At 52.1% G+C, this 12,758-nt stretch overlaps 2 protein-coding genes across 3 annotated transcripts; both read right to left on the minus strand.

The window, feature by feature from the left end:
- Window positions 1–357: 357 nt before the first annotated feature.
- On the minus strand, window positions 358–3,099 carry NCU01924. 2 transcript variants are annotated; one of them, XM_011394596.1, is made up of 3 exons: window positions 2,676–3,099; window positions 1,607–2,407; window positions 358–1,535 (listed from the first exon to the last, which is right to left on the minus strand). In XM_011394596.1, exons 2-3 carry the CDS (start codon window positions 2,327–2,329, stop codon window positions 855–857), a joined length of 1,404 nt encoding a protein of 467 aa, XP_011392898.1. In that variant the 5' UTR covers window positions 2,330–2,407; window positions 2,676–3,099; the 3' UTR covers window positions 358–854. The 2 variants fall into 2 exon arrangements, with proteins under 2 accessions (XP_011392898.1, XP_011392897.1); XM_011394595.1 differs by having other exon boundaries at window positions 1,607–2,410; window positions 2,676–3,084.
- A 4,181-nt stretch (window positions 3,100–7,280) lies between these two features.
- Window positions 7,281–8,350, minus strand: NCU01923 (hypothetical protein; the record flags this gene model as incomplete). The annotated part of the gene is made up of 2 exons (XM_960461.1): window positions 7,281–7,424; window positions 8,210–8,350. The coding sequence occupies 2 exons, from the start codon at window positions 8,348–8,350 to the stop codon at window positions 7,281–7,283; spliced, it is 285 nt and encodes a 94-aa protein (XP_965554.1).
- Between the last annotated feature and the right edge of the window lie 4,408 nt (window positions 8,351–12,758).

Consider the following 12,758-nt stretch of genomic DNA (forward strand, 5'->3'; position numbering starts at 1 on the left):
GGTATAGTGGTTGGCACTCAACGCACCTAGCAGCTTGCCTGTTCGATGTCTAAGACAGACAGTACCGAAACGGACACATACGGTTGCTCGCATGCGTTTATAGTAATACGAGGAACAAGTGCGGCCCATTGGTCGCCACATGTATAGTTTGGTTAGAGTTACTGGTGAGCTGGTGTACCGGATGTTGGCTCGCAAGAAAGCTTTTTGCGTGATAAGCCTATGCTAGGTACATTTCGACGACTTGAAAGTGGTGCTGACGATGGCCCGGAAATGTATAACGTGAGCCAAGTTTCACATGGGCTCGCCATTTAAAGGTCTACAATACATGACCGACTCACGAGGCAAGAGTAGACGACGCACCTTCAACGCTAGAGTTTAGAACTACAGATCATGGCTCAAAAGAGCTGATGCGATTGCAGTACATAAATAACTGATAAAATAGCCTCCCACCGAAAAGCATGCCGCTGACCACAAATGGTGTACCCGTTGCGCGCCATTATAAAAGAGAAGCGAGTAACATGTAACATACCAGACAAACGACGAGAGCCACCCAACACCCATTTTAGCCTTGAGGCAGCCGGATCTTTTCAAGTACAAATCCACCCGCCCTCTGCTTATGGCTCTTCGTTCCCGAGTCGTGCGTGAAGATAAAGCAAACCAGAGCCATACAAAAAAAGCAACCTGCGGCAGACCTTAAACACAAAATAACACAATGAGATTAGATCATCAACTTTCCCCTCTCGCTCCCGCTCAGCGGGGCGATAGTCATGCGGAAACATGGACACCCAGCGTCTTTTCAAGCCACACCAAAAGACTGGCCCAAGCCCCCCTTAAGCATCGAAAAGGAGCCGCTCTTAGCTGCGCCTGTTGAGCCTGCCGAGCATATCGCGGTCAATCCTATTCGTGTCTCTGTGGGAGTCATTCTCTAAAAACCGATCCAAGCTCATCGGGTTCGGGGCGTTGGGAGGAAGAATTCCAGGACGCGCGCTTGGCTGTGACGGAATAGTCGGCGCGGGGTTACCGGGGCTATTCCTGTGAGGAGTGGGCGACCTATCTGGTTCATAGGCACCCTGGGGATATTGTTGCGGATAGATCGGCGGTGTTCCATTGCTGTGGATAGAAGCTGGGGACCTGCGCCGGGGATCATCGTCGCGAGCGTTGTTCGGGGGAGGTAGCCGCATCGCATGTTCCTCATCTTGTGGGCGAGGTCTCCGGCGACTGGCGTCTCTGTCATCGAATGGCGGGTAATGGAGACTGGGTGACTGAACTTGAGGTGGAGGAGGGTACTCTGATGCCGAGTGCGGATAGCCACGAGGCGGCGGCGGTTGCGGCTGTGGCTGCGCAGAAGAAGGCAGAGGCTGACCATATGCTCCATACAAAGGTGTTCCAGGAGGAACACCGCCTGCCACCGCTGCTACGGGAACAAATGCCGTCGATGGATTGCTGCTAACAGGTTGAAAGATGCAGTCGATACGCAGTTTGTCGCAGTTGGAACACTTGCCATTCGTCGTATTCTGATACCCACTGCATCGGATCTGTTGAGGCGAGGAGTTAGCAAAAGGCTTGTGGAAAGAGAGGCAGTTGAAACACGACGTCTTATACTTGCCTTCCTTTTCCGGCAATACTTGCACGCGATCGAGGTCCGTTGACGCGGAGCAGCTTGCTGCGGCTGCGGAGGCGGGGCCGCAGGAGCACCGGGTCCGTATGGGTAGTTGGGCGACGGAGGATAACGATACTGATATACGTCTGCACCATACCCGCCGCCGCGTCCCTGGTGTGGCGGACCCTGCTGGTAGTACGGATCCGACGGCATGCCTCTGTCTGGGTACTGTCCCCTCTCATCATAAGGCCTTCTGTCGTCATACGGCCTTTGATCTTGTGCGGCTTGAACTGGCGGCAGTTGGTACTGCGAAGTCGGGGGAGCATATCCACTCGCGGGCGGATTCAAATTCGGCGGGGCGTACCCGGGGGGGTGAGTCGCAGACATCGAGGGATAGCTGCCGGGAGGCGGTGGATTTGGCGAGCCGTATCCATTATTCGTTTGAGCCCGTGCATCTGTCCAGGCGCCTCTGGGGTCGCCTCTGGGATCCCCTCTTGGATCTTGGGGGTACCTCTGTCCGGCCGCGAATCTTTGATCTGGGTAGCGCTGATCGTGGGGATAGCCGTTGGCCGGAGCTGGGGCCGGGGCCGATGGGTGCATCGCCATGTTGGTGGTCGTTAATGGCGGCAAGGGATACTGTGATCGCCTCTCTTCGTCGTCACCCGGAGGCGAAGGATAGTTGGACTGCTCAGGTCCGTCTCTCGAGGGATAACCTCTACCCGCCATCATGAGCTAGGTCAGTGCTGGCTTTTCGGACCAATGTCCGCTTTTCGAGAGCTTCCGTGTCGAAACAACTCTTGTTAGAGGCTACTAACGACTGTGTTAGTAGCTGCGAGGGATGGGGTCGTGCTAGGCACGTTGAAGAGCGTGTTGTGCGACGTGGTTGGTGGTGAAGGTAGAAGCAAGTTGGGTGTTGGACCTGCAACCCCGTCACCCAAGTGGCATGTGGTGATAAGTAGCAAATGAAGCTGTCAAGCCGTCAAGGACAGCATATCGGCCATCGCGCTTATGTGGCGCAGGAAGTTGAAATGCTTTCGTTGGCAGAGAGAAAAAAAAATACCTTGGGTGAACTGACTTTGCGTGACCAGGCGTGATGACCTGGGAGGTACAACTCCTGATAGAAGAATCGTTCTGTCTTCAATCGAGTGTTTTTTCAGTCCGACTCTTTCGTTGTTTTTCCTCTCGCCCCAGCGCAGGCGTAAAACACAGATGCAGGCAGGGACAGGCCGTGGCCGTGACCGATGACGATGTGCCGAGGTCCCAACTCAGTATCACAGTCGAATTAAAGGCTTGTCAGAATGGCTATTCTGCACTCGCCGATGGTTCGTTGCGACACAAATGGTAGCGAAAGAGAAGAGAAAGATACGACGCAAGGAAAAAGGCAGCCAAGCGCGGCCGGCGACCAGTGTCTCTGAGTTGTTAGGTTTCTGCTAAGTGGGAGTTGCGCGCGGGTTGGAGAGGGAAATTTTAAGAGGTTGGATTGCGGAGGGATGATGGAAGAAGCGAGCTGATTACTTATTATTTCAAAAGGACTCGCCCGGCTTTTGACGGATTGGCAAGGTTGCCCGCTGCGTTGGGTCACAGGCTCAAACCACGGCCAGTGCCACGGCAGCTTCCATTCCAACCCGACCGACGGTGGACTGGGTGCTTAGTGCCCGCTAGTGAGCTTTAGCGTGCAGGCTGCCTGCGTTGCATGCGATGGGGCAGGTAAGCCGGACCGTTTAGGTGGACGTTACCGTATGGTAGCCAGGGAAGGTAAGTAACACTGCAGCGCACATACGGCAGCAGATACGGTGTGTGCAGTCATACCTGTATGTAAGTTTCCGTATCCATGCAGTATCTCCAAGGTTCTGTCACGATGCCAGGGAGCGGGGAGGTACGTACTGCTCTGCCTAGCACTGACCTTGGAACCGGGGGGGGGGGGGGGGGGGGTGCTTTCTTGGAACAGCTACCTCGACTTGCAGCCATTTCATCCAAGTTGTACTGTGTAGAGGATACGATTACGACTATATACAGTTCTCGTAACAAACTCCACCTTCAGTTATCACACATGACACCTGTCCTTTCTTTAGATCCTACTTGGGTAGTATTGGGATATCATCGAAACAAAGAGATCAGTTTCAAAATCAAGCGAGCAAAAAAGGTACAAGCTAGGATGAAGTCCTGGGAGATAACGAAACTCGGCGGAAGGCGAGCAGCAAGATACGGGCGCCCTTTGAAAGATCAGTCTGAGAGTCGTCTAAAGAGTGGAAGACTGAGACGGAAGGGAAGGTTCTGGACATCTAGCATAACACCGGATTATGGGAAAGGGTTGAAGACTCGCTTTGCAAGCCGTCAAATATCTGAAGGCGGGGCGGGTGCTGCGCGCCGGGACTGCCCGTTTCGAATGGGGACGCCCAGGCGGTCCGATGCCCGTCGCGGGTCATTCCGAGTCACATCGGACAACGACACGGGGACCGGGCGGTATCGTGTTGTCCTGGGGGCAACGTGCTAATCCGAGATACCCACCAGTACACAGCAAAATGGCCAAGGTCGTGAATGCCATTCACGAAGCGGCTTGGGCCGTAGGCGTCCAAAGAATAAGGGAAGGCTAACGTATTGCGTCTGCCTATGTTGACAAAATGTTATGCATAGACTGTTTTGAAAAACCAAATTTGTAAAATAAAATAAAATGATTTCTGGCAAGATGTAATATAGTACATGAGATCTCCGAAACTTGTACTCAAGGTTCCACATTAGTTATAAACATATACAATTATAGAATTGGATTATATCTCTGACACCTTTCTGATACTCCTGATGGTACCTCGTGATTGTACTGTATTATGGACAAGATTGGCCACCACCACCAACCAGTCTTGACTCATGGGTAGGTTTTAGATGGCCGCCCGCCATACCCGCCCATCATTAGCAAGCTGAAAGCAACAACAATTGCATAACAAAGATTATGCCTAACAGGTTCTCCCTCCACTCACTCCCATCCTTGTTTTCAGTCCACTTGAACGGCAGCAGCCCAGTGTAGTTATTATAGGCATGACTGATCGCAAGGCAAAGATTTGCGGTTAGTAGCTGAGGTGGTTGCAGATGGGGCCGCAGCTTCCTCGCTTAGTCGCTTTTGCCAAAAAAAAATCGAGTTATCCTCTTTCCACACTTACTAAAGCCGATACCCAGCACGCAATTACCTTAGGCCGCGAAGCAAGAAGTTACTCGAAATACCCATTGACGGCAGTGCGCGAGAGATAACATGACGACAGACTTGGACCCGCGCTTCCAAGGATTCTTGAATGATATACTGCATCTGAGAAGGGCGGCAGTACAGCTCGTATATCTAGGTACCTCTACCTTCCATGTGGGTAAATGTGTCTGCCAAGGTCTAGCAGGGAGCAGCACCGTTCTGTTTTCCATGTTCCAAGAATTGGATCATTTATGTACAACGGTATTTCAGACCTCAGAACTCGGCCCGTTAAATCGCCGTCGATCAACCGGTATTCCGGCCCATATTTAGCACCAACAGAAAGCTGATATACCTTTCCAAGGTCAATCTTACCTGTACAGCCCTTCATGCGGCGTGGTGATCATGATCGTTTGATATCAGCTGATTGAATTTTGACTAAGCCAAGCACAATGCGTCGCTACATCCCTCCCCTCATGCCTTTCCAGGATCAGGGTTCCATGTGTTCCAAACTAACCTTTGTGTTGTGAGCAGGGGAGCAGAATTCAAGTCCATGCAAACGATCAATAGCATACCCAAACTTTTAGTGGCCATTTGCCTTAGCGCGATATCCTCCATTCATTGTTTCCTCGAAAAAAAAAAGTTTGCGAACTTGAGGCAGGGAAGATTAGACTAGGTGTTAGCTGACTGGTAGTCCGATTCGGAATATGCATCGGAACGTCAGACACTGGCATCAACAGTCTCGGGAATTTCACTGTCGTGGCCCGAAACATGGAGGCACTTTCGCAATCCTCTTGGCCATTCTCATCAGAAACACACGTCCACTCCCGGCCCAGTGTTGCTGAGAAACGGCGTACAGAGGCGCAAACGGACTATCAGACGCACAACTACTTCACTGTCTTCATAAGGCCTGATGTACAAAGGAAGACCGGCCCTCCAAACATTGCCATGTACAGCGTCATGCGGTGTAGCCTCGAGACAAGTCTCCTTTTGCTTGTCCCATCTCTGCGAGAGACAACGCCAGATGGGAAGCGGCCAGGACATGAGAGGTACAATCCACATTCAACACCGTGGGGTATGCATCTTCTCGGGACAGTGGCTTCGGTGGGCTGGTTGCTCGCTCTCCTCCGTCTTTTAGGGGTGTGGTTGGGTCGTCATAAAGGTAGTTCACACCAAGGTGTGCGACCCATTGCCCTTGGAGATGAAGATGTTGCGAGCAAAGGGCCTGAAATATTACGCCCAGAGGGGCACTGTCTCAGCAGCATAGCGAACAGCTTTGAGCCATGCCAATGTCACAACCGCTATCAATTCCAAGCCTTTGACGATCGCAACCGCTCGAGCAGTCCCCGAAGGCTCTATGTTATCAGTCGGTCTCAATCTCGATGACTGAAGACCGGACGGCGCTGGACATCCTAAAGTTGGGTGGTAGACGGGCGCGGACTTGGATAGGCTAAATAGGGGTAAATGCCCCTTTAGATATGGCTCTGTGATCCTCAGAGCAATCTGACCGGGTTGTCCTTGCCAGTGCATCCGCCTCCTGTACAGAGGTATCATGGAGCCTGACGCTGAATGCGTGGCGGCCCAGAGATGGAACCCAGTCATGGAAGTGTGGCCGACAAGCAAGTGAATGATCTCACAATGTGCAATGCAGCCGACATAATCTTGAGCATGCCTTGTCCAACGACAGTAACTCGATGTCCTCCAGTTCGCGAACTCCCGTTTCCCGTGACTATAGTGCACCGGGTTCACCCGTCCGTCTGTCATGCCGTCCTGTCAACTGAAGGGAGGCGCCTCCGCACGGCACGGTCGCAATCCTGTTTGATCGAGCAAAAGTAACCAACTCAAAAACGGTGGTCGCGTCCCTTGCTACACAGTTACCAAGCTCGAACCCCTTCATTGGGCGTCACTAGCAGCACAAACACCCTGTTCACCGCGAGTGTTGCTTACTCTTGTCTTTTAATCGGTGAAGTCCACTCTGCCAGTCCGCCTCGAGTGTCTCTCCGGAGATCGTAGTGAAGGGTCTAATGAATAAGATGCTAATATGACAGCTGAAAGCGAGATTACAAAGGCATTAAACCCCTCGGATCATGACATCCTCTTCTGTTCGTTTCCATTTGGTAGTCCTAGAGGTAGACGTACTGCACCAGCACTCGATTTCTGAACCATAGCTCCTTCCTAGCATATCAATATCCCAGGTGCAGCTTTGCCACACACCCCGAAGTACCTGCCATTCCTCACACTGATGTATTTCATGGTAACGGTTGCGCCGAGCAACATTTCCATTTTCTATCACTGTATCCACAAGATACAATCCAAGGTAAAAGACGGGAATACCTATCGTTCAACGGGTGATTCAACTGGGTTTTGATAGGTCCAACGAAACCAACAAGATTTGCTGGGTTCGAATTAACACCAACGCAACGGCAAAGCCTACCAGCTGCTCAAAGTCAGGGCAGCTGGCATTTTACAGCAGCCACAGCAGTACAACAGCAAAATGGTAAACTTGCCTCACTCGCACTTCCGCATGTCGAAAAACGCTGCAGAGGATTTGAAGATAGCGACGTTCTTCAGAATCCCAACACAATCGGATGCCTCTTGCTCCGGCCTTTCACACTGGTTTTCAGCGCACTGGAACGCCTCAGCGGCAACGGCCTAGCCAAACGATGGTAATTACGAGCCAACGAGACATTATCCTCCACACTCCTACTCTAACGTAGGCTACAAGATACCTTCGCTCAACATATACTGCGTATATCCTGACGTTGAGAACCCGTTATTTGGCGAAATATCCTGATTGTCTTTCTCAGATCCTCCCTCTGCAACATTTCCCCGTCGCATATCCGAAGAGTCATGCCCCAGGATGCTGACGTCCACTAGCCCCAGATTCAGAACATAGTGAAAGCATCCTTGTCAGAGCGTCCCAACAAGCCGCTTCGGATCTCCACAATCACAAAAGGGGGACCACAAAAATGCAAGTTCCAGACTATTTTCGATACGGGGCCGTGTGTGCGTCGACTTTATGCCACCTGGTCTCTCGAGACAAGGTGTGAGAGATCTTGGACCACCCCCTCCCCCTTTTTTTTTTCCTTTTTTTTCCCTTAGGTGTTCCTCTCCCCTCGAGAATACCGACGATATGTCAACATCAGAGGCTGCCTCCCTGAACTATCCAAGCCATATGTGGTCTCGTCGCCGCCTCCAGATTCCCCGCCATAATGGAATCGCGGCCCAGGACGGTTGCCGCCGCTCGATGCCTCCGAGGCAATGCACTCATTAGGTAGTCTACATGCTGCAACGCTTCCAGGGCCCCAAGGATGGAGGGAGCCACCCAGGAATGGCGCAAGATTGCACTACCAGATTTTGACAACTTGGTTCCCGCCGCCATCGGTTCGGGCAGACCCTCCCCAAGAAAGTGGACACGCAGTGCTTACACTACTTACACTCCCTGCTAATGTCATGCCTCCCTTCCCGTTCCCGTTGTTGGCCCGTCTGCTGGATCCATAGGGACGGGTTCCAGGCCGGTCGTTGTAGGCAGTACTGGTACATAGCTCCTGACTCGTTTGGCTGACCTTGGTTCCCATATCTACATCGACGATAATATCTGCGAATTATCTTGCAGTGAATTCAAATGGCAAGGTGGAATGCTGTGCAGCCGCCAACAACCGGGCCTGTGGAAAAAGGGGGGGCTGCTTTCATCATTATTGCGAACAGAGGTAGAAACAATGCTCATATCTAAGGTATGCACTAAGACGAAACGTCTACGATTGGCAACCGTTGGGCCTTTTTCTTCTATTCCCCGGCCTCCTTCTAGACTCATTCCGCTGTTGTCATCTTCCTCTGCACCTTGTTGCAATTTTGATAGCTCTTACAGGAAGTCGGAGGTCCGTGTGCGGAGAGGTAGCAATGTTGGGTTGGGTTGATGGCCCATGCGGATTTTTTACTTTCAAGCGCATCATTAGGTGCAGAGCGTCCACTGGGTGGCGGCGCTGGCGGGAGATTCTAGGTTGGTCACAGCTTGTCAGACACCCGCTTACCGTTCTGTAGCCATGATAACTCTTGGTTTCTCCGTCATCAATTACGTCTACAGCGCGGTGTGCTCGCAGGATCAGACTGAACCCTGGCGGCGCCTAGAAACGGAACTCTTGGGTATTGGTGTAACGACACCCCGGCGGCTGGGCGCATGCACCGGGCTGTGTTTGCTTGCGATCCCATACCGCGACAAGTCCAAAGTGAGACGGGACGGGAGGCAGATTTTCACCCGGCAGGACACTGCGAATTGGTGAGTTGAAAGCAACCAGCAAGGCGCCAGGCCCATGGCAAGGGTATGTACTGTGTGCCCAAAATTTCACATGTACTGTATACTTGTCGAAAAAATTTCGGTTTGCGCATTTCAATTTGGCGTGTTGATCGCTTGTATGTTCCAAGATATCTTGACTGTGCTCCTGGTGTACCTTCTCACAGTCCATGAGTCTTTTTTGACCATGGATTTATCGCAGAGTTACGTCGAACAGCTTATGGATGCCTTTACCGACCTCCCGGAACTGCCATATCGATCACAGTATATTGGTGCGTTCTAGGAGATATAAGTGTACGTTGATACCCTCAGCGAAGGACAACTTTTTTTTGGGGGATTTGTTTGTTCATTCTACACACTTCCCGATGCTATGATACATCACCCAAGCTGCCGATTGTGGGTGTGGACGGTAGTTAGGTATGGCTCCTGATTTAACTACATTTAAGTAAGGAAACAAGAAATGTCAAATGCGCCTTACACCGAGCGCCTGAGAAGCATAACTTGAACAAAGCTACAGAATGTGCCAGGTTCAAGGTAGCTCCTCACATACGTCAAGTATATTGCGCTGCAACCAAGTGTGGCCTCTTCGAACACTAGAAAGATGGATTACGAAGTAGGGAGATGCTCCGGTTGCAGATGACCACCGCCGTGTTTAACAACCACCCAACCTCCTCCACAATCGGATTTTGAATTTACCTACCACCCCATCTATTCCTCCGTTAGACGACAAGCATTCTTTTACCGTTGCTTTCACTGTGAAAACGAAAGAAAACTTTTATCGCGTGGGTACGGCTGCTCTTACAGATCTCCATTGCGGTTATGACATTGTGTACATGCAAACAGCATGTGTACGTGGCCGGAATGGCAGTAAGCCCTTCTGATAAAAACAAAGGCAGGGTGGCGTCCGGGATGATTCATCTCTCCCGTTCCTCGTTGCTCTGTACTGTTTTTCCCTAACCGATTTCTTGTTCCTGAATCTCAAGTGGCACATATGTACTGTTGTGCCTTGTGTTGGGGCCGCACTCGTGATATTGTGTCATCTCTGAATGTCTTTTCTTTGTGTCTCGGGGGCGTTGGTGAGCACAGTGACGAAGCAGACCACACATGCTATATGCTATAGTTGGGAAAGTTGATTAAAAGAAGAAGAATATCGAAATAGTGAGTTGACGACCGACGAAGGTGAGCACTTGCACAGATCTTACATTCGTATCATTAGATTAGCATGTTTCATTACAATTCTCAGCAAGACTTGACATGTAGCTACTAATTTCTTACCTCTCGATGGTTAGATGACGGCCACCAAGCAAAGAAAGAGACCAAACGTGGTTAGCGTCGCGGACACACGCGCAAACATCATCTTGGTCAATCCTGCTCGTAGTGATTGCGGAGGGCCAACACCTGCAAGTAAGCGGCACAGACTAAAGCAAGGCCTGCCCAGTTTGGCTGTGGGCGCGAGACCAAGTTGCTCTCTTGTTCCCCATCACGGCGCTTGTCTGAATGTCTGGCGGCTGGAGAAGGCGGTCTGCATGTCTGCAACCGGCTCAAACTGACCCAGCTAGGTAGCAACCTATCGAAGCTCAAGTCCCTGGTAGGTTTGCGGAGGATCGCGACTCTCGAGAGTGAGATTCCTTTATGTGTTGACAAAAGGTTATACTTAGGTCGCCGTTAAACAGTCACGTTGATGGACATCACATCTCTGGAGGGAGGGTTAGAGACAGAGGGTGATCATGATGCAGTTGGAAAGAAACTACACTAGAGAGGCCTGGCTCCTGGCTACTAGCGCGCTTCTTGGCAGTCACGTGCAGAAACAGTCCTGTACTCCACCATTCTTTCCGCTCAATTTGGCGGGCCTGGCGGGAACACCGAAAAAGAATGTGTCATTGCTCCGTCGTTAGTGCACCCACTTCGTCACGACACCCTGTCTCCCTATGTGCCGCGAGCATCGGTTAGGAGAGGGCGTGGCGTCAATTTTCTTTGTTTCTTGTTTCCAATCTCTCCTTTTCTGGAGATGACCATGGCCCATCTGCTATCCCGGTATCTGGGGTCAGCCTGTCAGACCTCGTTCCTTCTACCCGGGGCTGGCTGGGCGTGTTCGAGGCGTTCAGGCGAAAGCGTTCCGCTATTTGCGTTGATCCACTTCATCTGACTGGAGCTTTCACGTCCAGGGCGAGCCCCAGGTCCCGTCACGGCCCGTCGGGCCACGCGTGGGTGCTCGTCAGGCTCCATCTCCGTCTTCCTCTCCGTATTGAGAGCATCTCTTCGCCTAAAGTTGGTCTGTGTCGTATGTCGAGTCGGAGTTCTGCCCGGTAAGTGCATGCGGCACTGTGTGATGAAACAGATACTGATTGGTGAAAAGCTGCCAGATATAGTACGTACACTACTTAGTCGACACAAAGGCCCGAGAACGCACACAGCGCACCAACAGACTGGAAATCATTTTCTGCGTGAGCAACAAGCCACCAACTTATGGCGTCTTCTGGTTGACGTTCCAACGCCGTACCGACCACCGCCGGGAATTGCAACGAAGCTCAGCCAAGACACGACAAGCCATTGCCCCTAGCACGTTACCTGACCGAGCCAACTTCGAGTCCGAGTTGGCGCTCAGGGCGCTGTGACCTCCACGACCTTTTGTGCGGCCCACGCTGGCGCGGATGATCGAGCACCACAAGGTAGCAGAAACGTTGGAGTGCCCTGTTGGGCCACGTTGCATTGGGGGCCACAACTGTACCTTCCCGTTCCGCTTCTTCCCGGGCGTGCTGCATGTCCGTCATTGCCTCTTCGCTGCAGTTTTTCGTCCTCGCACGGAGAGGAAAGAAAACTGTGTGTCTCGGCCGAAATGGAGATGGAGACTTCTCCCAAGATTGATGATGTACAGGCGGAAAGGAAACTACGGTATCGTATTTACGGGTAACGTAAATCGTGTCAAGTGAATGTACTTCGTAAAGCGGCCTTGGGTGGCTTGTAAGCCCGCGCCCGGGCAGCACTGTACCGTAGCACGCCGCGTGGCTCCTGTACGACCGTCACCACTACCATTCCTTCTCGCACGCCCGGAAACATACAGCAGACGGGCTATCCAGGCCATTCTCTGCTCATGCTCACAAAACAGGTATCTTTGCGATCCAGAGAACATTACACCGGCCGTGATCAGTGGTCAGAAGACTGTCTCCACGCGCCCCATGCGGAGCGATACTGTACTGCGTACAGTACAATGGCCTTGACGACACTAGCGAGAAAGGCCCGATTTCGCTATTCCTCGCAGAAGCCCGAGAACCTCAGCTGCGACCGGGATGATGCCACCCTTCGTGGGGCTGTGTCGCACACTACTGCAACCCGTCAAAACGTCAGCACCCTGCAAGAGATGTGATTGGAACACCCGGTAATAAGCGTTATCAAATTCCTGGTTCAGCGAGGAGCTTCTGGTGAAGACCACTGCAGGGAGAACGCGTTGGGACGTGCGGTAGGACGGACGGGTAAGAAAAACGGGCGGGTTCGCCCGCCGTTCAAGTGACGCGGGCAAGATGCGAGCCCATGCATATGGGGGAGTGTGTATCGCCGAGTCTCGGGGATGGTAGTCCCTGAAAAGATTTTTCTGGTCCCCGCCTCTTTACACGGTAGTCGTCATGCATTCAAGCTGCGCTACGCCGTGCGGTACACCCTTCTGACACTCAAACCCCATGCGACGGATACCAGAGCGC

This window comes from Neurospora crassa, linkage group I, assembly GCF_000182925.2.
Source record: "Neurospora crassa OR74A linkage group I, whole genome shotgun sequence".
In the NCBI taxonomy this organism is placed as follows: Eukaryota; Fungi; Ascomycota; class Sordariomycetes; order Sordariales; family Sordariaceae; genus Neurospora; species Neurospora crassa.